Source organism: Cherax quadricarinatus, chromosome 36, assembly GCF_038502225.1.
Source record: "Cherax quadricarinatus isolate ZL_2023a chromosome 36, ASM3850222v1, whole genome shotgun sequence".
Classification (NCBI taxonomy): domain Eukaryota; kingdom Metazoa; phylum Arthropoda; class Malacostraca; order Decapoda; family Parastacidae; genus Cherax; species Cherax quadricarinatus.
In genome coordinates, this window is record NC_091327.1 from 30,353,166 (window position 1) to 30,379,982 (window position 26,817).

The 26,817-nt window shown below is 39.6% G+C and overlaps 1 protein-coding gene across 7 annotated transcripts in view; it reads right to left on the bottom strand.

The window, feature by feature from the left end:
- The window catches only part of LOC128691456 (COP9 signalosome subunit 7), a 155,632-nt gene extending 135,323 nt beyond the window's left edge, over window positions 1–20,309 (bottom strand). For 2 of the 7 annotated variants that reach the window (XR_011392828.1, XR_011392827.1), the window contains exons 1-2: window positions 20,211–20,267; window positions 13,893–13,951 (exon numbers count right to left, since the gene is read on the bottom strand). Coding sequence is in view for 4 of the 7 variants with exons in the window: in XM_070091626.1 (XP_069947727.1) it covers window positions 13,893–13,924 (32 nt within the window). In the remaining 3 variants the exon portion in view is untranslated. Of the gene's footprint in view, window positions 1–13,892; window positions 13,952–20,210 lie in introns of all 7 variants that reach the window. The other 5 variants (XM_070091626.1, XM_070091629.1, XM_070091624.1 and 2 more) reach the window with 5 other exon arrangements.
- Window positions 20,310–26,817: the final 6,508 nt, after the last annotated feature.

A 26,817-nucleotide genomic window follows, 5' to 3' on the forward strand; every position in this document is an offset into this window, starting at 1 on the left:
TTCAAACAGCTCTGTACTCAAACAATTCAGTATTCGAACGCTTTGTTCAGTAAACAAATAGCTCGGTAGTCGACTGTTTGCTCGGCACTTGACCAAACAAACACGACCTGTCAGAACTTCACTGTAAACTATTTTGTGTTTCCTCGCATTTTTTTTATATTATTTGTATAAATAAGTCACCATAGGGCCTAAGAGGGTTAGTGATAACAGCCAACCAAAAAGAAAATTGGTTGGGAAAAATTCATTCTGTCCTCGAATGGACTGGCACTTAAACAGCCTTCTGCAACCAATTAAGTTTGAGTGCCGAGGTTCCACTGTATACTGCCTCCATCTCTCCTTTCTGTTAGTGTGACTTTGTCAATGGTCCAAGTCAGACCAAAATGTTGTCGTAAGTGCTCCTCTCCTATTTGTGGGTTATTTGTGTATTGTTCCAGTCATGGTATCATGACTTTTTATTATTTATAAATTTCATAATTTGGAATATGCAGACAAGCAGCAATAACATACACCCTCTCCCTCCTGATATTTCCTGCATCACATTTATTGCATTTTGTTTCTGCTTTAATTTTTATACATACTAAAGTTGAATTTAATAATTACTGCATATTTTTTTGCTAAATACAGTAGTAATAATAGATGTGTATTCAGTCAATTCACTAATCTTGTCCTGAATTATTACCACATTGTACCAAAGATCTCTTTTTTCTTTAATTCTTAGTTTTAACTATTGCATAACTAAGATACTATATTTTATTGCATTGTCTGCCCCTGTGGCAAGGCACTGATGGAGTGATGGTGAAAGTGTTTCTTCTCTTTTGGGTTATCCTGCCTCAGTGGGAGACAGCTGGTGTGTTAAAAAAAAAAATTAAAGGAAACATTTCCCCACAAATGGCTGAAGTCACTCATGGCAAAACTGTACATATATGAACTGTAGAAGAGTCTTTTATTGCTAATGGTAGCAAGAGACTATAACACCAAACTTCCCTGGTTGGAAGACCCAAAAGGAGCTATTTTCTTAAATAAAATATACAAATGCTTATTTAATACCATCAGTAACCAAACCTATTACAACTGATGAATAAGACATGCAACACATAGGTATCTTGGCCTGTGCAGGAGACTACTACCTGCTGCCGCAGTGCAGCAAGCAGCAACAAGGCTGCTCCTATATCTTGCCGTCCCCTGGGCCTATCCGAACTCCAGTGATGGCCAAATTTGCAAGTACTGCTGCAACAACATGCAAGTAACCTATAGTGACATAAAAACTGACGGTGACGACAACAAAATGGACTAAATATGACAAAAGAGGGACCAGCATTCAAGTACCAGACCTGCTGCCAGACGTGAACCAGACATGAGACGTTTTCCACTACAATGAAATAACTGACCTCCATATCAACTGCACCAGTGTTTAACGGGAAGACAACATGGCAGAAAACCTGATCAACTAAATCTCCAAGGAAATGACAGGTCTGTAGGACTTTTTTCTTCAGTGCCAAACGAGGGAAAGAATTGAGCATTTAAACATGGCTGACCGGCATCCAAACAGCCGCTACTGCCAGACGTACAACTAGCGAAGTGAAATTCTCATCTTTACTGACGTTCATCTGTTGACAGTAGCATCATATCTGCACCACCATCATATCACCTGTACCAGTGCTAACGAGAGGGAAACACAGGAGACATCGTCAAATCAACAGTACAAAACTCCAAGGTTATAGGTCGGATATCCCTCAGTGCTAGTCGTGAGAAAGAAGTGAATAGTTAAACAGTCAAGGTTAATGTTTTAGTAGCTGACCTATATTCAGCTGACCAGTGTACAGTGAGAGAATCATAGTAGAAAATGCCAAATATATCTATAAGCTCAAGGAAAGTCAGGTTGTAGGTGGCGTTACTCCCCTCAGTGTTTTAAAAATGGCTGAGTCAGCAGAACAGGTCAGGAGTCAACAACACCACACAACCCCCGATAAATGGAATTGAGGGGGATATGGAAGGATAAAACCATTGATTAAACCTTTCTGATCTACCAGAATGGAAAGGAGTTAGAAGTTAATTGGGGAAGCCAGACTGTGAAGTGAGATGGGAAGGGGAGAGTGTAATAAGGGGTTAACTGTAAGGGGTTTGTGAAGTTAAGGGAAAAGTGAGCAGTGAAGAGGGTTTTGAAGAGGAAATTTTACTAGTAATTCAGTGGTGATTGCTAAAGCAGATACTAAGTGTACTAGGGACTGGAAAAGAGAAATAAATATTATTGTATATGAGTAAAAGAGCGAAGAGAGAAAATGGCAGGCATTAGGGGGGTACAGGCTGCCATAATTATATTTATATTTCTTCTTCAATTCCATGAAGAAAGAAATCAGTCATGGGGGCTGGAAAAGGTGAATGGAGTAACAGCGCCCTGGACAGTAAAAGTCCAGCAGTTGCCATCCTACCAGAAAAGTAAATATCACTATCGCTGCAAGGTATGGCACCACAGCATACCCAAACAAAAACAGTGGCACACAGCTCTTATTGTAGCGCTCTTAAGTGGTGATACCCAAATTAATCCAGGACCTCAAACTATTGTGCAGAGGCAAAACAGACAGATAAATGATGGCGATAATGACGGTCTAGTAGCTAGGAATGATAACCTTAACTCCATATGTAATGCATACATAGGTCAATGTGAGACAATACAGCCATTATTATCTCAAACACTACCAAACAGGTACATACGCTGTACTAAAGTACGCATGAAAAACAGAAAAGGCACCTTATGTAAAATGTGTAAGGGGTGGGTGCATGATGGATGTATGTACAATTATAGCAACGGTGCCAGAATTCATTTTGTGTGTAACAAATGCACTTTGGCACAGTTACCCTTTAGCAGTGATGACATTGATTTACCTAATTTTAATACAAATGACCCATTGCCATATATTGATGACTATGATTGCTTTATGAAAACAGGCCTTCACTTTATTCATGTCAATGCAAGATCACTTCTTCCTAAATTGGCAGAGATTAGGATTCTAGCTAACAAAATTAGGGCGGCAGTTATAACCATCTCTGAATCTTGGTTGGATGATACGGTGACTGACGACGAGGTCAAAATAGATGGTTACAATATAAAACGCTTAGATAGGAACAGAAAGGGTGGTGGAGTATGTGCCTACATTAGAAATGACTTAGCTTACAACCCAAGACCTGATTTAAATAACAATAAACTGGAGATTCTATGGTTTGAAGTGCTGCTTCCTAAGACCAAACCCATCTTAGTAGGAACTAGTTACCACCCTCCTACCCAGGACCAGTTCTTAGAAGACTTTTCCAGAGTCTTGTCCGGAGTTGAAAACAATTGCGAGACAATAATACTGGGCGACTTCAATATCTGTTTTCAGCAGCAAAATAACGGGCTATGCAAAAGGTATAAGCAAATTCTAGGATTAAATAGTTACACTCAACTAATTAATACTCCAACCCAGATCACACAGTTCTCAGCCACCCTAATTGACCACATACTTTGTAACCGCGCTGAGAACATTAGTCAGTCAGGCGTCATTACCACAGGTCTTAGTGATCATTTCATCATTTACTGCACCAGGAAAATCACTAGGGATAGGATAGGCCTACACAGGACAATAAAAATGAGGTCAACTAGAAACTACAGTAAAGAAACACTGGTAAATAGGCTACACAATTGTGACTGGACAGAGATAACAAGTTGCACGGAAGTAAACAATGCCTGGGAAAAATTCAAAACAATGTTCACTACCATCCTTGATAATATTGCACCAGTTAAGAGGTTAGGATTAAACGAAGAACTGAACCCTGGATGAATACCGAGATATTAGATAATATGAAATTCAGAGACCAGCTGCTAAAAAGATTTAAAGCAAACAGACAGGATATTGCAGCACTAAATGAATTCCAAAGGGTGAGGAACAGAGTACAGAGACTTATAAAAGGAGCAAAGGCAAAGCACTACTGCTCAAAAATTGAAGAGTATAAGCATAACCCCAGAAAGCTCTGGCAACAACTAAAATAGTTGGGGTATAGCCATAAGCCAGTAGATAGGTCTAACATAGTACTCACTATCGATAATGAGGTATGCCACGAAACATCTAAGGTGGCAAATTGCTTTAATTCATACTACACATCTGTTGCATCAACACTAGTAAGTAAACTACCAGCTGCATCAAATACCTTTAACACAGACTCCGATAAGTTTCAAACATACTATACCAATAAAGGGGTAACCCCAAACAGTTGTCAACTAGTAAGTTTATCTCATGACTTTATTCAAAAAGAACTAAGCAGGTTAAACCCAACTAAGAGCACAGGCCCTGATAACATCCCGTCTAAGTTCCTAAAAGATGGTGCTTCTGAACTGTCAATCCCTATTGCTCACATAATAAATCTATCAATCACCACTAATACTGTACCGGAGGGGTTCAAGGAGGCCAGAGTTACTCCTATCTTCAAGAAAAATAGTAGGTCTGATGTAAGCAACTATAGGTCTGTTAGTATACTCAGTATAATATCTAAAATTCTAGAGAGGGCAGTGTATTCTAAAGTAGTTAAGTACCTTAATGACAACAACATTCTCCATAGCTATCAATCGGGCTTTAGAAGATCCTACTCAACCGACACCTCCCTTATTAATCTGATGGATTACCTGAGAACTGAAATGTCAAAGGGGAACCTCATAGGTATGGTAACCTTAGACCTGCAAAAGGCCTTCGATACTGTCAACCACAATATATTATGTAATAAACTTCAAGCTATCGGTATAGGTTCTGTAGACTGGTTTAAGTCCTACCTTAGCAACAGGAGACAAATAGTCAAAATCAACAAAACAGAATCAGAACCCCTGCCGATAACATGTGGAGTTCCCCAAGGTAGTATTCTGGGTCCCTTATTATTCTTACATTATGTCAATGATATGCCTATCAGTGTCAAGTGCAAACTCCTACTGTATGCAGATGACAGTGCTCTGTTAGTGTCAGGTAAAGACCCACAAGATATTGCTGTTTTAACACTGGAACTGGAGTCCTGCAGCAAATGGTTAGTAGACAACAAACTATCATTACACCTAGGGAAAACTGAAGCCATTCTCTTTGGCACGAAACAAACTGAGAAGGGTAAATAATTTTAATGTTCAATGTAATGGGGAGCCCATCACTTTGGTTTCATCAGTAAAATATTTGGGAATCCCCTTTGACCCATGCATGTCAGGAGAATTGATAGGGAACAGTGTAGTAAAGAAAGCGAATGCCAGACTGACGTTCCTGTATAGACAAGCACAGTGTCTACCTACTGAGGCTCGCAGGACCCTATGTCTAGCCCTTATACAATGCCATATGGATTACGCTTGCTCTTCTTGGTACTCTGCCTTGACAAAAAAACTGAAAGATAGACTGCAAATCACCCAGAACAAAATCGTAAGATTCATCCTGGGGCTGGGACCAAGAGAACATGCAGGCCAGGATGAATTACAGCAGTTGGATATGCTGAATGATGAAGACAGAGTAAAACAACTGAAGATAAATCATGTTTATAAAATTGCTCACAAACAATGTCCAGAATATCTTGCTGTCAATTTTGTCAAGGTTGGGAACCAAAGCAATCATAGTACTAGGGGGAGAGAGCACAACTTTGTAGTACCCACAGTCAGTGGCCAGGCGTCAAACACCTTTTATTGTACAGCAATAAAGGAATGGAACAGACTGCCCACACATGTCAAAGCCAGTCATAGGATGAACCAGTTCAAGAAGAGTGCCAAAAGGTGTCTGATGAATGTAGCTACAGAAAGGGAGGGGAATGATTTTCTATTTTTTAGCTAACAAACGTGTAAATTTTACCTTATTCCTAGTAATGACCCTCGTATTGTAGATAGTCTTAATGACCTTGGTGTAGTAGATAGTCTTTTTAGTATGATAATAAAATGTTATCTTCATTGTAGAATAATAAGAAAATATTATAACCTTCATATTATAATAATAAGGTAAAAGGACCCCAATGGAAATAAGTCACTCTGACTTTTTTGTGTTATCCCAGGTTCTCTACACATATGCTGCTATGTATGATAATTCTATGTAACTGTATTTGTGTATACCTGAATAAACTTACTTATTCTTCAATCAAATACATGGCAACTTTCATACCCAAGACAGTGGAAGAAGTGGAGAGGTAATTTTAAGGTATTCAGTCCCATAGCCTTAATGTGTGTTCAGTCTCATAGGCTTGATATGTGTTCAGTCCCATAGCCTTGATATACATTCAGTCCCATAGCCCTGATAGGTATTCAGTTCCTTAGCCTGTGTGTGAGGTCTGGCAGCACTAATAAAGTCAAGCATCAAAAACAATGCTTGAAAATTTGTTTTACTTATCTATTCAAGGAAAAGCTGGTTTCATGTAACAGAAATGTTTTTGCAAAATGCTGTATGTACCATCTATCATGCCATCCCTGATCCAGATAATGACTCAAGGCATAATTAATAATTTAAAATGCAAATCTTGCAAGAAAGAAATTAATCAATTTCTTGAAGTTCATGGAAATGGTGCCTAGAAAACTTTTCAGAAAAATTACCACAAAAATGAAACCTTTTGTGGTGAAAAAATCTTGGAATAAAAAAGGTTAGTAATTCAACATTGCAATTTTTTTTTTTTTTTTCAACAAGTCGGCCGTCTGCCACCGAGGCAGGGTGACCCAAAAAAGAAAGAAAATCCCCAAAAAGAAAATGCTTTCATCATTCAACACTTTCACCACACTCACACATAATCACTGTTTTTGCAGAGGTGCTCAGAATACAACAGTTTAGAAGCATATACGTATAAAGATACACAACATATCCCTCCAAACTGCCAATATCCCAAACCCCTCCTTTAAAGTGCAGGCGTTGTACTTCCCATTTCCAGGACTCAAGTCCGACTATATGAAAATAACCGGTTTCCCCGAATCCCTTCACTAAATATTACCCTGCTCACACTCCAACAGATCGTCAGGTCCCAAGTATCATTCGTCTCCATTCACTCCTATCTAACACGCTCATGCATGCTTGCTGGAAGTCCAAGCCCCTTGCCCACAAAACCTCCTTTACCCCCTCTCTCCAACCCTTTCGAGGACGACCCCTACCTCGCCTTCCTTCCCCTATAGATTTATATGCTTTCCATGTCATTCTACTTTGATCCATTCTCTCTAAATGACCAAACCACCTCAACAACCCCTCTTCTGCCCTCTGACTAATACTTTTATTAACTCCACACCTTTTCCTAATTTCCACACTCCGAATTTTCTGCATAATATTTACACCAAACATTGCCCTTAGACAGGACATCTCCACTGCCTCCAACCGTCTCCTCGCTGCTGCATTTACCACCCAAGCTTCACATCCATATAAGAGTGTTGGTACTACTATACTTTCATACATTCCCTTCTTTGCCTCCATAGATAACGTTTTTTGACTCCACATATACCTCAACGCACCACTCACCTTTTTTCCCTCATCAATTCTATGATTAACCTCATCCTTCATAAATCCATCCGCCGACACGTCAACTCCCAAGTATCTGAAAACATTCACTTCTTCCATACTCCTCCCCAATTTGATATCCAATTTTTCTCTATCTAAATCATTTGATACCCTCATCACCTTACTCTTTTCTATGTTCACTTTCAACTTTCTACCTTTACACACATTCCCAAACTCATCCTTTGCAATTTTTCTTTAGAATCTCCCATAAGCACAGTATCATCAGCAAAAAGTAACTGTGTTAATTCCCATTATGAATTTGATTCCCCATAATTTAATCCCACCCCTCTCCCGAACACCCTAGCATTTACTTCTTTTACAACCCCATCTATAAATATATTAAACAACTATGGTGACATTACACATCCCTGTCTAAGACCTACTTTTACCGGGAAGTAGTCTCCCTCTCTTCTACACACCCTAACCTGAGCCTCACTATCCTCATAAAAACTCTTTACAGCATTTAGTAACTTACCACCTATTCCATATACTTGCAACATCTGCCACATTGCTCCCCTATCCACTCTGTCATATGCCTTTTCTAAATCCATAAATGCAATAAAAACTTCCCTACCTTTATCTAAATACAGTTCACATATATGCTTCAATGTAAACACTTGATCTACACATCCCCTACCCACTCTGAAACCTCCTTGCTCATCCACAATCCTACATTCTGTCTTGCCTCTAATTCTTTCAATTATAACCCTACCGTACACTTTTCCTGGTATACTCAATAAATTTATTCCTCTATAATTTTTACAATCTCTTTTGTCCCCTTTCCCTTTATATAAAGGAACTATACATGCTCTCCGCCAATCCCTAGGTACCTTCCCCTCTTTCATACATTTATTAAACAAAAGTACCAACCACTCCAAAACTATATCCCCCCTGCTTTTAACATTTCTGTCATGATCCCATCAGTTCCAGCTGCTTTACCCCCTTTCATTCTATGTAATGCCTCGCGTACCTCCCCCACACTTACATTCTGCTCTTCTTCACTCCTAAAAGATGGTATACCTCCCTGACCAGTGCATGAAATTACCGTCTCCCTTTCTTCCTCAATATTTAAAAGTTCCTCAAAATATTCTCGCCATCTACCTAATACCTCCCTCTCCCCATCTACTAACTCCCCTACTCTGTTTTTAACTGACAAATCCATTTGTTCCCTAGGCTTTCTTAACTTGTTTAACTCCAAAATTTTTTCTTATTTTCATTAAAATTTCTTGACAGTGCCTCTCCCACTCTATCATCTGCTCTCCTTTTGCACTCTCTCACCACTCTCTTCACCTTTCTTTTACTCTCCATATACTCTACTCTTCTTATAACACTTCTGCTTTGTAAAAACCTCTCATAAGCTTACTTTTTCTCTTTTATCACACCCTTTACTTCATCATTCCACCAATCACTCCTCTTTCCACCTGCCCCCACCCTCCTATAACCACAAACTTCTGGCCCACATTCTAATACTGCATTTTTAAAACTATTCCTACCCTCTTCACCCCCCCCCACTATTCATCTTTGCACTCGCCCACCTTTCTGCCAACAGTTGCTTATATCTCCCCCGAACTTCCTCCTCCCTTAGTTTATACACTTTCACCTCCCTCTTACTTGTTGTTGCCACCTTCCTCTTTTCCCATCTACCTCTTACTCTACTGTAGCTACAACTAAATAATGATCCGATATATCAGTTGCCCCTCTATAAACATGTACATCCTGGAGCCTACCCATCAACCTTTTATCCACCAATACATAATCTAACAAACTACTTTCATTACGTGCTACATCATACCTTATATATTTATTTATCCTCTTTTTCATAAAATATGTATTACTTATTACCAAATCTCTTTCTACACATCGCTCAATTAAAGGCTCCCCGTTTACATTTACCCCTGGCACCCCAAATTTACCTACTACTCCCTCCATAACATTTTTACCCACTTTAGCATTGAAATCCCCAACCACCATTACTCTCACACTTGATTCAAAACTCCCCACGCATTCACTCAACATTTCCCAAAAATGCATAGTATAAAATACAGCCTCTCCCCACTTAGCGATGTACTCGTTTACCGATGCCTTGGACTTACGACGGGCTCTCTCACCAGTGTGCATGCCTAAGTAATGTATATTAGAGCTCATTTCCTCCATTTTGCTAATTACAATATACAGTACACTACTGTATAAATATTTAAAAATATACCAGAAATGTTATAAATGGTGCAAAGGTAACATTAAAACAATATCAAAGATAGCTGACACAGACCCACTACCATTATAGTAAGCTCCTCACTTAGTGACGAATTTGTTTACTGACATGGTCTTAGGAACAGAACTCTGTCGTTAAGTGAGGAGAAGCTGTATTGCTTGATAGTAAGGTCAATGATAATTACCTGGAGTTTACCTGGAGAGAGTTCCAGGGGTCAACGCCCCCGCGGCCCGGTCTGTGACCAGGCCTCCTGGTGGATCAGAGCCTGATCAACCAGGCTGTTACTGCTGGCTGCACGCAATCCAGCGTACGAGCCACAGCCCGGCTGGTCAGGTACCGACTTTAGGTGCTTGTCCAGTGCCTGCTTGAAGACAGCCAGAGGTCTATTGGTAATCCCCCTTATGTATGCCAGGAGGCAGTTGAACAGTCTCGGGCCCCTGACACTTACTGTATTGTCTCTTAACGTGCTAGTGACACCCCTGCTTTTCATTGGGGGGATGTTGCATCGTCTGCCGAGTCTTTTGCTTTCATTGTGAGTGATTTTCTTGTGCAAGTTCAGTACTAGCCCCTCTAGGATTTTCCAGGTGTATATAATCATGTATCTCTCTCGCCTGCATTCCAGGGAGTACAGGTTCAGGAACTTCAAGCGCTCCCAGTAATTGAGGTGTTTTATCTCTGTTATGGTCGCAGATTATGTAAAAGTTTTAAGACTCCAAAATAATTCTCAAGATATCGACTAATTTTTAAAAAAATAAGTGAATTGATCCCCAACAAAATGAAGATTTTTTTGTTCATGAATGACATATCAGGAGATCATTGATTTTATGAGAAATAAATTGTAAACGGTGAAAGATCCCTTCTAGTTTTGAGGATATATAAAATAGCCTTTTTGCCGAAAACATATGTAATGTAGAAGGAAACGGTGCAAGTGTGTATGCTAAGTGAGAAGTTTAATACAGTAATTTTCACATGAAGAAGCCTTCAGTATTGTCACTGCTACATAACAACTGCAATAATGCAGCATCCGACGTAAATACTAAATATACAGATATGGAATCAACTGAATAAATGTTGCATTAGCGTAAAAAGACAGCTGTACTGTTTAATTTGCTCTATAGCTGTGGATTGCTGTATATCTAGGTATGTTGAATATAGCAGTGAATTCGTGTTTTAATGTTACTATGTTTTACAATATCCTTTAGATTTTTTCTAATCATTTTGAGCTAAATACATAAATAAAATAATAAATAACTAAATTAAATAAATAAATAAATACAGTAAATATTTTATTTCTACAAGATACACAATTTTTACAAGACTGGATGACATTTAAAGTACCTATGGAAAGCCTCTAGTTATGCAGAGCATTTTTGGGCAAGCTAAAATCTAAGGCTAATGGAACACATTAGTGCATAATAAACATTGAACATATATGTATACAAAGGCATTAAAGAGAGACAGAATAAAGATAATTCTAACGAATATAACAAGCATACAAACATGAAAGTACCGTAGACTAAAAGTGCATGGTGCATGACAACAAGAAAAATCGATCGAGTTCAATTACAATCAAATAAATTGTGTTCTCAGACACAACTGTTTAGATTAGGAGACATTTAATGCAAATCATTAAAAAACTAGATATAATGATTATTTTAAACAATGAAACTCAGTAAAGTATATTGAAACAGTAGTGCTCCTATGGAGAAACCAATACAAAACAGTAGAGGGTATTTACAAAATGGGATGGAGCAAATTATTGGACTACAGTTTTTTAGTTTTGAATTGAGTAGGAATGCTGCAGTTTTCTCAGTTTGTCCATTAGGTTATTCCACATCTTTGGGCACTTAATTTGCACAGAATTTCTGCTGATATTCAACCAAATATGAGGGATATCAAAGGGCTATTTGTTTCTAGTGTAGTGCCTATGTCTTCTATTATAATTATCTAGGAATTGTTTAAGTTCAGCACTAGCATTACAATACAATGTTTTGAATAAGTGAATTTAGAAGCAGTATGAAGTGCTTTTATATTTAGTAGGCTTAGGGAATTGAAAAATGGAAGAACATGTTGTCTATTGGTAGAGTTTGTGAATGATCCGAGAGCTGCCGTTTGTTGAGCTATAAAAGGTTTGTGGTGGAGAGTTGCCAAAGCGAATTCCCAGACACAGATCCCAGATGTGAGGTATGGCTAGATGAGAGAGAAAAGTGAAATGTTAGGAGTGCAGGTTGTTGAACACAATAGTGAATTTTGAAGAGTATCCTTACTGTCTTAGAGACTTTAGTTGATGTGTGTTGGAAATGGGCATTCAATTTCAGTTTTTTGTCTACTAGTAGACCTAGGAATTTTCCTTTTTTCTTTTTTCACTATTTGAATATAATTAATTCTAATATCATGGTTTGTTCCAAAAATAAACAGAATTTTTTTTTTTTAATACTGAAGGTGAGTTTGCTGGTATTCATTCATGTGTGGACCTTTTTAAGTTCATTTTTTGCTACTGTGTTTATTAACACAGGGTTGTGTAATCGGAAGAGTACAGATTTCTGATGCTGAGTGGCACTATGTAAGTTACTGATAAAGATGAGGAAAGGCAGCTTAGAATGCTGCCTTGGGGGACACAAAGGTTTATGGGCAAAGTACTGCATGAGGCATCATATATGATAATATGTTGTCTATTTCTAAGGTAGGATTGGAAATATGTGTAACTGTGTCCTCTGAGTTTATAAGTGATTAAACTTGAGTAGGAGTGCATTGTGGTCAACCGTATCAAAGGCCTTCCTCAGATCAATGTAAATTCCAATAGGATACTCATTTTTCTCAAGTGATGAAAACACTGTGTTTAACATTCTTATAACTGCATCACTTGGAGGTACTATTGCCTTGCCAAGTGAGTGTGAAATGGAAAGCCGTAAATGTTTTACATGATGGCAAAATTGCTAGTGCCTTTTCTGTCTCATAAACAAGTGGGATAACATGTATATGTTGCTACTTCTAATTACACTTAGGTCCCACTACACATGCATATACACACATTTATATTTAGACACTCGTTTAGGTTTTCTCCTATTTTTTAAGTTCTTGTTCTTTATTTCCTCTTTATCTCCATAGGGAAATTGGAGCAGAATTCTTCCTCTGTAAGTCATGTGTGTCATAAGATGTGACTACAATGCTGTGAGCAAGGGGCTAGTAGCCCCTTCAGTATTAATTACTAAATTTAACCCTTAAACTGTCCAAACGTAGATCTGTTTGCTCGCATAGCGCTCCAAATGTAGATCTACGTTTTTTATACATTGTTTCTTATGAAGAAAATCAAGGTCGGAGCGCTACGCATGCAAATGTAGATCTACGTTTGGACAGTTTAAGGTTTAAAAAGAAAAGTTTTTTTCTGTTTAGGTCACCCTGCCTCAGTGGGACATTGCTGGTTTGCTGAAAAAAAAAAATGCATCACTGGTACATTTTTTCAGCTGAACCCAAACTGACAGGGATTAAATTACTGGAAGACTGGAGATTAATTTGTAGTTATTAGCATCAGCTGAGTCACTACATTTGTGGATGGTTGTGATCCTGGCTCTCTTGTAAACATCTGGAAAGGTTTGTTCCTCAAGTGATTTGCTGAAAAGTAATGTAGGGGTAGGAGCCAAGTAGAAAGAATTTCCTGTCTAATATCTACTAATGTTGGTTAGAGCTTCAGTAATGTTATTTACAAGAATATTTCCTACATATCATCAAAGTTATTAAGTTTGCTAACAGTATTAATAGCCAAGAGGGGGATTAATTTGTTTTAGAGTTATTTGTTTGGTTCTTCATTTTTTCTTGGTTCTAGAATTTGGGAGTGTGCTCAAGTTTGTTTGAAATCTCCTTTGGAATTATTCAATCTAAGATTTTCTAGGTCCTAAATGCTTTCAGATAACAGGTGATGATATGTGTGTACATACAGTGGCAAACTCTATAATGTAAATATCATCACAGTTATGTACAAGCTGGTAAAGACAGAAGAATAATAAGTTGTGTAATAAAAGATGAAGTAAACAATATTGTACACTGAAGAATGAAGAAAATAAGTCTAAGAAATGATAAAGAATAATGACGACTTAGCAATTAAAAAAAATGTTCTACTCATGAAATGATGTAAACTAAGAGTGTGTAAACTAAACAAAACCAACACATACTTGTCTTGTGTCGTCATGTTGGCTGCACTCATGGTGATGGGGAAGCTGGTGATACTGCCCTAATGAGAAATAAATCAACAGCAAAATAAAATTAGGTTAAGTGACATGTCATAAAAAGAAGTGCTTGTTTTCCCAACTGCAATAACTCAAGAGCCCATAAGGAGGATGAACAATAAAAAAAAGTTACAAAAATATTCAGTTCATTGAATAACATGGGACACTATGCATACTTTATATAGTTCTTTATATTCATAAAATTTTTGTATAAAGAGTAAAGATCTATTATACTGTAATTACATTGTAAATTAAGTTGCCTGAAAGTTCAAAGGTCATATTTTATTAAAAGCGGTATATCAAAAGCAATATTATATCATTATTAAAAAATATTGTACCCTATAGTAAATAATATTAGCCAATAAGAACAAATAAATTGCTTTGTATCTTTTCCTTTCAGAGGAAATAAATGCAAGATCATATCCAATATTTACTTGAATATTTAGTCTTTATATAATGTGTCAATACAGTTACTATGTCTTAACTAATTCTGGAAATAGACTGCTAATCCTTTCACTGTTGCAGCCCCCAAAATTAAATACTGATGGTATTACAATTTAAAAAAAAAAAACTCTGAAATGATAGAGATTTTTTTTTTTGAAGGTAATGATGCCCCCAAAAAATGAAATTAGATGAGAAGCTCACAGAACTATGCAGGTTCAAAGTTAGTGATGTAGGCACAATTTATGCATCAGCAATTTTGTCCAAGTTGAGTCCTATTTTAACCCTTTCAGGGTCGATAGGCCCTCTCAGAGACTTGTTCTCAGGGTCGGCCAAATTTCAAAAAAAAAAAAAAAAAAATTTTTTTTTCTTATGAAAAGATAGAGAATATTTTCCCGGTCATAATGACACCAAAAGTATGAAATTTGATGGAAAACTTATGGAATTATGCTCTCGCAAAGTTAGCGGTCTCGACGATGTTTACGCAGTGACAATTTTGCCCACTTTGAGCCCTATTTTCGACCAATTCCAGTGTACTTGTCGACAAAAATCATAACTATTTCGCTAGAACTCCATTTTTTCTATCGAATGAGTACAAGAAACCACCCATTTACCGATTTTAACTATCCAATACAGTTGTCAGAATTTAGCAATTTTGCCAATTTCACACAAATTTCAAAAGATGCCAATTTCCGAATAGGGTCCAGAATAAACAAGAAAGACATTCCTGGCACTAAAATAACATTTCTCCTGTTCATTAGTCACGTCCCCATGCCCCTCTTACATTCTTTTGCTTTCCACTTTGAATTTTTATTCTCACAAAAAAATAGAAGATTTACTGTTATGCTGACTACTGCATTGGTGTAGAAATGGTATAAATATTATCAGCACACCTGTGAATGAATATTAGACTCACCAGTTGACATGTATTGGACGCGTAGCATGATTTGTTTACTTTTGAACTTGGGTAAATATCAAACATTTCTGCTACTCTGAGTGCAATTTCAAGGTACTTTTCTTTGTAAAACCAGTCAAAATCATCTCAATTTCTGTAATATGTCTTCCATTCTATAAAATGAGACCAGGAAAACTAGAATACAACAATAAATACCATACGAAAATACAGTGCAAAGTCGCTGTTTTAATCCAAAAACACGGTCAAAGTTTTTTTTTTTCTCATTACGCACTGTGTGCTGCAGGATTTTTTTTATACCGCGCACACAGACCATATAGGCCCATTCTTTCATATGTAGGCCTACCAGCTTTCTCTCACTAGATTTGAGGGCGCTAGAATTTAGACGTACTAGTACGTTAAAAACCCTGGTGCGTAAAATGTACTAGTACGGCCGAAACCCTGAAAGGATTAAGCCAATTACACTGCTAAATTTGGTCAAAGTCTTAGCTATTTTACTAGTATGCCTTCTGTTCTATTGACTGAGTACAAGAAACCAACCATTCAAATATTAGAACTGCACTATAAAGTGCACAGAAGTCAATATTTTGGCCAATTTTACAAAAAATTCAACAAAACCATATTGAAAAACAGAGTCCAAAATAAACACTGTATGTATTCCAGCCACTAATCATAATCCCAGGCCTCCTATATTTACCTGCCCTCCATTTTGAATCCATTATCATCTGACCTTTTTGGGTTATCCTAAGTAATTTACACATATGTTACTTATGTATGCTAATTTATGTAACTATTTATGTGTACCTGTACTTAAATAAACTTACTACACCCCCCAAAAAATCAGTGTTTTACCCTATTTCTCGAATTAATAAAATATAACCGGTTATGACTGGTCGTGGTTTAGGGCATCCCAATAATTAAAACAAACTTATCAAAAACCCATAAAACAGATCAGAAGGAGAAGGTATGGGGACCTTACCCTTTCTCAAGCAAATCGTAGAAAGTCAAATAGTATATCAACCAGTATGAGCCCTATTTCAAGCTACTTGTGGTCCTAAAACCAACCAAAATCTTCTCTATTGCAGTAGTATGTCTTCTATCAACTGATACCACAAAAAAGCCAATAAAACCATAAAAAAACATCCTAGAAAAAATTAAAAATCCCTATTTTAAATTGAAGACAAGGTCAGAGATTTGTTTTTCCCATCATGCACTGCAAGGGGCAGGATTTCTTTGCATACTGTGCACAAACCCATTCTCTCATGTGTAGATCTAAATTTACTGTTCACAGCATATCTGAGATCACTGCTTAAAATGGAGATCTATATGAGTGACACTGGTGTCTACAACTTAGATCTACGTAAAAGACAGCAAAAGGGTTAAACGCAATATGTAAAAACCTTTATTTAATTGACTAAATGGGGAAGATGGGTGGCTGGTAATGGTAATTGTGGTTGACAGAGATGAGCTTGCTCTGCTCTGATCATATCAGTAATGGACAATTCTGTAACCAAAATCATTTCCAAATCAAGTGACCCAGGGGATTTTGTCCCATATTTTTGAAATTCATTAATACAATTCCTCATACTTTATCTGTGACCAGTTTTGAAAGCTCTTCTGCCCTCGTAACCCATATGGAAACGGGAGGTAATCTAGCTAAGATAAGATTTTGTTCAGATTTTTAATTGACACCCAGGATAACCCAATAAAGTCAGTGTGTCATCGGGGACTGTATGATTTTTACTGGAGTCCTTTTAATGTTCTTCCTCAGGATGTAACCCACACTAGTGAACAAGGGCAGCAAGTGCAAGGAAACATGCCAAACATTTCACCAGTGCCGGGGTCAGTGCTGAATCAGCCGGGTTGTGGTTTGTATGTTGGACTACGTGCGGCCAGCAGTAACAGCCTCATTGATCAGTCTCTTATCCACCAGGAGGCCTGGTCATGAACCGAGCTGCGGGGGCGCTGATCCCTGGAATACCCTCCAGGTAGGGATTGATTCCAGACCGTCCGTGTGTGAGCTCAGGATATTACTAGCCAAGCCACAAGCACCCACAACCAAGCCACAAGCACCCACAACCAAGCCATGAGCACCCACAACCAAGCCATGAGCACCCACAACCAAGCCACAAGCACCCACAACCAAGCTATGAGAACCCACAACCAAGCCAAGAGCACCCACACCCAAGCCACAAGCACCCACAACCAAGCCACAAGCACCCACAACCAAGCTATGAGAACCCACAACCAAGCCAAGAGCACCCACAACCAAGCCACGAGCACCCACAACCAAGCCACAAGCACCCACAACCAAGCTATGAGAACCCACAACCAAGCCACAAGCACCCACAACCAAGCCACAAGCACCCACAACCAAGCTATGAGAACCCACAACCAAGCCACGAGCACCCACAACCAAGCTATGAGAACCCACAACCAAGCCACAAGCACCCACAACCAAGCTATGAGAACCCACAACCAAGCCACAAGCACCCACAACCAAGCCATGAGCACCCATAACCAAGCTATGAGAACCCACAACCAAGCCACAAGCACCCACAACCAAGCCATGAGCACCCACAACCAAGCCATGAGCACCCATAACCAAGCCACGAGCACCCATAACCAAGCTATGAGAACCCACAAACAAGCCATGAGCACCCACAACCAAGCCACAAGCACCCACAACCAAGCCACAAGCACCCACAACCAAGCTATGAGAACCCACAACCAAGCCACAAGCACCCACAACCAAGCTATGAGAACCCACAACCAAGCCATGAGCACCCACAACCAAGCCATGAGCACCCACAACCAAGCCAAGAGCACCCACAACCAAGCCAAGAGCACCCACAACCAAGCCATGAGCACCCACAACCAAGCCATGAGCATCCACAACCAAGCCATGAGCACCCACAACCAAGCCATGAGCACCCACAACCAAGCCATGAGCACCCACAACCAAGCCATGAGCACCCACAACCAAGCCATGAGCACCCACAACCAAGCCATGAGCACCCACAACCAAGCCACGAGCACCCACAACCAAGCCACGAGCACCCACAACCAAGCCACGAGCACTCACAACCAAGCCACGAGCACCCACAACCAAGCCACGAGCACCCACAACCAAGCCACGAGCACCCGCAACCAAGCCACGAGCACCCGCAACCAAGCCACGAGCACCCGCAACCAAGCCACGAGCACCCGCAACCAAGCCACGAGCACCCGCAACCAAGCCACGAGCACCCGCAACCAAGCCACGAGCACCCGCAACCAAGCCACGAGCACCCGCAACCAAGCCACGAGCACCCGCAACCAAGCCATGAGCACCCGCAACCAAGCCACGAGCACCCGCAACCAAGCCACGAGCACCCGCAACCAAGCCACGAGCACCCACAACCAAGCCACGAGCACCCACAACCAAACCACAAGCACCCAGAACAATATATAATTCCTCGGATCAGGAGCTCGCACACCCTCAAAGGGTGTGTGAGAATGAATGAGGTAAACAACATAATGGCCTCAATTCTTACAAGGAACTGTATGACTATCCTAGGTTCAGGCATCCATCATATATAACTTTTTAAGATGAAATATAAACTACTTATATATACTGCCACATATATGGCTTACGTAAACGTTTATGCCTCACACATAATTTTCAACTTTTACAATGATTTTATATATGTATAGTAATTATGTAGAAATAAACCCAGGACAACCTAATGAGATTTATTTCCTTTGATAGCATCTCATAGTATGATTGGAAGTGGCCTCAGCTTACACATTATTATTATTATTATTATTAGAATCAGGGGGAGCACTAAACCTGTAGGATTATACAGCACATGTGGGGGGATGGGAGGCATTCAGGCTCAATTCAGGGAACTGGAGCACAGATCCAATTCCCTAGATCAAGAGCCCCTCACCAGCATCAAGGAATCTCCCTTGAGGGGCTCACACATTAAGTGTCTGTGGTTTGATCCCCTGGTAGGGGTGGAAACATTAGGGCGTGATTCCTTAGGACACCTGCTGTCACTGTTTACCTAGCAGTAAGTAGGTACCTGGGTGTTAGTTGACTGGTGTAGGTTACATCCTGGAAGGAAATTGACCTAATTTACACGAAATGCTCTACATAACAAGCAGCCTTCTATATAGTAGTATGTTATTGATGTCTGCTAGACCTGTATACCTTGTACATGTACTTGTAGTAAATAAAGATATATTTATATTATTATTATTATTATTATTATTACTGAGATTAAAACTAAACTAATCAATACTATAAGTCAACTAAGAATGAATACAGGACCAAACAAAGTAATCAATAAGTCAAGTAAGAGTGAATAGAGAGAATAACATAAGGTGAAACTGGACTGTAAGACACCACAAAATATAAGCCAATGTAGGATAAAACACTTAGTGAATATATATATATATATATATATATAACGTGACAGTGATACCATATTACACATAATGTACTTTTTATGTGCTCCTAACAAGTGTATGTCCTCAAGGTCACTGTAATGGTTAGTTAACTGGGATAAAATCCTACGCTAGGGTTATTAACATTGTCAGTCAACTACCACTCAAGAATACTTTAATACCTGAAATATTAAAGTACACTCTGTGTATATACACTGAATGACACACACTTCTCGATGTATATATCGTGTGGTCATTGTATTTTTTGCGTTATATACCCACAAGCCTATATTAAAACATTTAATTCACACGCAGTTTCGAAAAATCTTTACAATAAAATTCCTAAATTCAGGGCATTTAAAACAGGATAAATATCTAGCACTACACTTCAGGATGACTGGATAAGTGTTATTCATACATATTTACAGTATAAAAGCAATGAGAATCCTACATAAGTTCTATAAACAGTAGAATTATACCTCGCCACAATTGTTGATGTTATATTGTTGGGACTAAGGTCCGTGACGGTCCTCACCTTGTTTATTGTTGGGTATTAAAGGTCACAACGGTCTAAGGACTGTATGAACCCATAAGCAGCAGGCCTTGGGTATTTAAATTCAAATTCAAAGTTTATTCTCTATAAGGATTACAATGCTGAGTTTAATATCTTTATTTTACTACAAGTACATGTACAGGGTATACAGTCCTAGCTGATTACAATGACATATTACTATATAGAAAGTCCCTTGTTATGCTCCGGAGGCATTTCGGGCAAATTAGGTCAGTGTCCCAGGATGCGACCCACACCAGGCGACTAACACCCAGGTACCCATTTTACTGATGGGGAACATAGACAACAGGTGGAAAGAAACACGTCCAATGTTTCTACTCTGGCTGGGAATCGAACCCAGGCCCTCGCCGTGTGAACCGAGAGCGTTAACCACCAGGCCACCAGAGTCCCAGAAATTTGGTTATTGTTTGGTTTACATGTAGTAAAATTGTGATTACAGAGTGTGCCACTAGAACGCTTAGCATGGCTAGGCATTTCGGGCACACTTAGTTTTATTCTTAATTGTAGAATATTACAAATTATGAGGTAAGTTGGTATTATGGCTAAGTGACTAAATACTAGTTTGTGAGTTTAGCAATGTGAATGCTTTTGTTTTGGCACAGGACATAGTTTCAGTATTGGAGTATCACAGGATTCATTATTTTAAGACTGAGATTAATATTTCTGTTTATGGTCAAATGAGTGAGTGAGTGTAAGTGTGAACCACCAGGTGGTATTCGTGTAGTTAGTTGACAGGGTGTATCAGGGAGATAAGATGTTTTCTAATGGTAGTTTTGAAGGTGATGAATGTGTCTACAGTTCTTGAGTTCTCAGGTAGGGTATTCCAGATTTTAGGGCCTTTGACATACATTGAATTTTTGTAAAGGTTTAGTCGGACACGGGGAATGTCGTAGAGATGTTTGTGTCTGGTGTTATGCCTGTGGGTTCAGTCACAACTACCAAGAAAGTGTTTTAGGTCAAGGTTGATATTGGAGTTTAAGGTCCTGTAGATGTAGATTGCACAGTAGTAAGTGTGGATGTACTGAACTGGGAGCAAGTTTAGATCTATGAAGAGTGGGGGGGTGCATTGCCAGGGATGGGATTTAGTGATTATTCTTACTGCAGCTTTTTGTTGTGTTATTATTGGCTTTAGGTGTGTTGCTGCAGTTGATCTCCAAGCACAAATAGCATAGGTGAGGTATGGATAAGTGAGTGGTATAGTGTGAGAAGGGCATTTTGCGGCACGTAGTATCGTATCTTGGAGAGGATCCTGGAGTTTACCTGGAGAGAGTTCCGGGGGTCAACGCCCCCGCGGCCCGGTCTGAGACCAGGCCTCCTGGTGGATCAGAGCCTGATCAACCAGGCTGTTGCTGCTGGCTGCACGCAAACCAACATACGAGCCACAGCCCGGCTGATCCGGAACTGACTTTAGGTGCTTGTCCAGTGCCAGCTTGAAGACTGCCAGGGGTCTGTTGGTAATCCCCCTTATGTGTGCTGGGAGGCAGTTGAACAGTCTCGGGCCCCTGACACTTATTGTATGGTCTCTTAACGTGCTAGTGACACCCCTGCTTTTCATTGGGGGGATGGTGCATCGTCTGCCAAGTCTTTTGCTTTCGTAGTGGGTGATTTTCGTGTGCAAGTTCGGTACTAGTCCCTCTAGGATTTTCCAGGTGTATATAATCATGTATCTCTCCCTCCTGCGTTCCAGGGAATACAGGTTTAGGAACCTCAAGCGCTCCCAATAATTGAGGTGTTTTATCTCCGTTATGCGCGCCGTGAAAGTTCTCTGTACATTTTCTAGGTCGGCAATTTCACCTGCCTTGAAAGGTGCTGTTAGTGTGCAGCAATATTCCAGCCTAGATAGAACAAGTGACCTGAAGAGTGTCATCATGGGCTTGGCCTCCCTAGTTTTGAAGGTTCTCATTATCCATCCTGTCATTTTTCTAGCAGATGCGATTGATACAATGTTATGGTCCTTGAAGGTGAGATCCTCCGACATGATCACTCCCAGGTCTTTGACGTTGGTGTTTCGCTCTATTTTGTGGCCAGAATTTGTTTTGTACTCTGATGAAGATTTAATTTCCTCATGTTTACCATATCTGAGTAATTGAAATTTCTCATCGTTGAACTTCATATTGTTTTCTGCAGCCCACTGAAAGATTTGGTTGATGTCTGCCTGGAGCTTTGCAGTGTCTGCAATGGAAGACACTGTCATGCAGATTCGGGTGTCATCTGCAAAGGAAGACACGGTGCTGTGGCTGACATCCTTGTCTATGTCGGATATAAGGATGAGGAACAAGATGGGAGCGAGTACTGTGCCTTGTGGAACAGAGCTTTTCACCGTAGCTGCCTCGGACTTTACTCTGTTGACGACTACTCTCTGTGTTCTGTTAGTGAGGAAATTATAGATCCATCGACCGACTTTTCCTGTTATTCCTTTAGCACGCATTTTGTGCGCTATTACGCCATGGTCACACTTGTCGAAGGCTTTTGCAAAGTCTGTATATATTACATCTGCATTCTTTTTGTCTTCTAGTGCATTTAGGACCTTGTCGTAGTGGTCCAATAGTTGAGACAGACAGGAGCGACCTGTTCTAAACCCATGTTGCCCTGGGTTGTGTAACTGATGGGTTTCTAGATGCGTGGTGATCTTGCTTCTTAGGACCCTTTCAAAGATTTTTATGATATGGGATGTTAGTGCTATTGGTCTGTAGTTCTTTGCTGTTGCTTTACTGCCCCCTTTGTGGAGTGGGGCTATGTCTGTTGTTTTTAGTAACTGTGGGACGACCCCCGTGTCCATGCTCCCTCTCCATAGGATGGAAAAGGCTCGTGATAGGGGCTTCTTGCAGTTCTTGATGAACACAGAGTTCCATGAGTCTGGCCCTGGGGCAGAGTGCATGGGCATGTCATTTATCGCCTGTTCGAAGTCATTTGGCGTCAGGATAACATCGGATAGGCTTGTGTTAATCAAATTTTGTGGCTCCCTCATAAAAAATTCATTTTGATCTTCGACTCTCAGTCTGGTTAGCGGCTTGCTAAAAACTGAGTCATATTGGGACTTGAGTAGCTCACTCATTTCCTTGTTGTCATCTGTGTAGGACCCATCTTGTTTAAGTAGGGGCCCAATACTGGACGTTGTTCTCGATTTTGATTTGGCATAGGAGAAGAAATACTTTGGGTTTCTTTCGATTTCATTTATGGCTTTTAGTTCTTCCCGCGATTCCTGACTCCTAAAGGATTCTTTTAGCTTAAGTTCGATGCTTGCTATTTCTCTGACCAGTGTCTCCCTACGCATTTCAGATATATTGACCTCTTTTAGCCGCTCTGTTATTCTTTTCCGTCGCCTGTAAAGGGAGCGCCTGTCTCTTTCTGTTTTACATCTACTCCTCCTTTTTCTTAGAGGAATAAGCCTTGTGCATACATCGAGTGCTGCCGAGTTAATCTGTTCTAGGCATAAGTTGGGGTCTGTGTTGCTTAGTATATCTTCCCAGCTTATATCGGTTAGGACTTAGTTTACTTGGTCCCACTTTATGTTTTTGTTATTGAAGTTGAATTTGGTGAATGCTCCCTCGTGACTAATCTCATTATGTCGGTCTGGGGCTCCGCGCATACATGACTGAACCTCAATTATGTTGTGATCTGAGTATATTGTTTTTGATATGGTGATATTTCTTATCAGATCATCATTGTTAGTGAAGATGAGGTCTAGTGTATTCTCCAGTCTAGTAGGCTCTATTATTTGCTGGTTTAAATTGAATTTTGTGCAGAGATTTAAAAGCTCGCGTGAGTGTGAGTTTTCATCAGAGCTGCCTCCTGGTGTTATTACTGCAACAATATTATTTGCTATATTCCTCCATTTTAGGTGCCTTAAGTTGAAATCCCCCAGGAGCAAGATGTTGGGTGCAGGAGCTGGAAGGTTTTCCAGACAGTGGTCAATTTTTAACAGCTGTTCCTGGAATTGCTGGGATGTTGCATCCGGAGGCTTGTAGACTATCACAATGACTAGGTTTTGGATACTTTTTTGGCTATATGCTGGATATGGGTGCTGAAATTCAGGTTGTTGTCAAGGTATAAGCCTAGGAATTTTCCCCCATTATTTCTGGTAATTAGAGTGTTGTCAATCTTAATGTTAATTTGTGCATCTCCTGCTCTGCTACCAAACATAATATAGTAGGTTTTGTCAGTGTTAAGCGTAAGTTTATTGGCTGTCATCCAAGTCGATATTTTAATCAGCTCCTCATTCACAATGGTGTTGAGGGTGGCAAGATTAGGGTGAGAGATGACATAAGTCGTGTCATCAGCAAAGAGAATGGGTTTCAGGTGTTGGGATACGTTTGGAAGGTCATTGATGTATATGAGGAAGAGCAGGGGACCAAGGACACTTCCCTGCGGAACTCCAGTATCAAGTGGCCGTGTTGCTGATGCTGTGTCTTTAATGGTGACGTACTGATACCTATTAGTAATGTAAGATTTGAAATAAGCAAGCGCATGGCCTCTTATACCGTAGTGATCAAGTTTGTGGAGTAGGATGTCGTGGTCTACTGTGTCGAAAGCTTTTCTTAGGTCAATAAAAATTCCTAGTGGATATTCCTTATTTTCCAATGCTGTGTAAAGCAGATCTATCATTTTTATGATTGCATCATTTGTGCTTTTATTTTTCCTGAATCCAAACTGGCAGGGGTTGAGTATGTTTTGAGCCGTTATAAATGAATACAGTCTCCTGTGCACGAGTTTCTCAAAGATTTTGGATAGCAATGGTAAGTTAGATATTGGCCTATAGTTGTTTAAGTCTGTAGGGTCACCACCTTTATGTATTGGTGTAACCCTTGCCATCTTGAGTAGTTTCGGGAAGGTGCTAGTCTCTATTGACTTGTTAAAAAGTAATGAAATAGTATGCGAAAGGACATGGGCCGCTCGCTTGTACAGTAATGGTGGGACATGAGACAGATTCCCCGAGTTATTTTTAAGTGACTTTATGATCTCAATGACTTCCGTGGGCTCAGTTGGTGCAAGATAGAAGGAATTAGGGAAATTTCCATCTAGGTAGTCCCCGGCATGGGCATTGGTATGTGGGATTTTACTGGCGAGATTAGATCCTATGTTTGAGAAGAAGTCGTTTATCTTGTTAGCTGTGTCAGTGGGATGTAGTGGTGTTTCATTAGGTTTAGTTAGGACAATATTCTTGGTTTTTCTCAGTTTGTGGGTCCCTAGAATCTGAGAGAGTGTTTTCCAGGTCTTTTTTATATCTCCTCTAGTGTCTGTGAATCTACTGGAGTAGTATAGTTGTTTGGCTTTTTTTATCACTTTGGTGAGAGCTGATGAATAGTGTTTAAGAGTATCTTTGTGTATTAAGCCCTGTCTATATTGCTTTTCATATTGGTGTTTCTTGTCAATGGATTTCAGAATGGTGCTGGTTAGCCATGGGCAACCAAGCCGTTTGTTTGTGATCTGTTTTGTTTTTATAGGACAATGTTTGTTGTATAGTCTAAGTAATTTGTTAAGAAAAATGTCTGTCCAGTCATCAATACCATTGGCCTTGGAGAATTCTGTAGGCCAATCAACAGTCTCTAGGTCAGCTGTGAACTTCCTTACTGAGGCCTCGTCATGGAGTCTAAATGAGACTTTGTTGTATTCAAGTGGTGGTTTACTAATGTTTGTCAGGAGGAAGGTAGGGTAGTGGTCTGTAGTGCTATCTGTGATTATCCCTGATTTAAGGGGGGCTAGTATATTGGTCCATATGTGGTCTATTATGGTTGCACTTGTCTCAGTGAGCCTGGTTAGTTTAGTTATTGTTGGTATGAGAAGTGTGTTGTTCATATTGTTGATGAAATCAGTTACAGGCTGATCATCTAGTAAGCCAAGGTTGATGTTGAAGTCTCCAGCTAAGAGAAGGTGGTGCTTATTCATTTGTCTGTTTGTTATTAGTGACTTTAATTTCTCACTGAAATTTGGGATGTTTGTGTGAGGTATCCGGTAAATGGCACCGATTGTTATAGGCGTCTTAAGGTTTTTTACAGTAAAATTAGCAAAAATGTATTCCCCATATTCATCACTAAAGCAAGTGGTGCTAAGACAAGATAATTGGTTAGAGTAATAGATTGCAATACCACCCCCAACTTGGTTTGTTCTGCAGTTGTGAATTGCTGTGTATCCTGGTAGAGGGTAGATATCTATTGTGTCCTGCTTAAGCCAGGTCTCAGTAAGAATAATGCAGGAGAAGGGTGTCTTTAGTGATTCAAGGAGTGCTAGGAGGTCATCATAGTGTTTGCTTAAGGACCTGATGTTGTAGTTAAGTACTGATAGACTTTTAGCAATGTTTAGGATAGTGGTGGCTTGTGATGCTGTGTAATAAAGGCAGTTACTTTCCAATAGGTTTTGATTGGGTGTCAGATTATGGAGGTTTAGATCAGGGTCAACGTGATCAATCATCTTCTAGGTTTAAATTATGGTTATTTATATCCTGAGTTGTGTGTTGAGTTCTACTACTGATATCTGTAGTGGTAGGAAGTTTGGACAAGTATATAGCTAGAGTATTT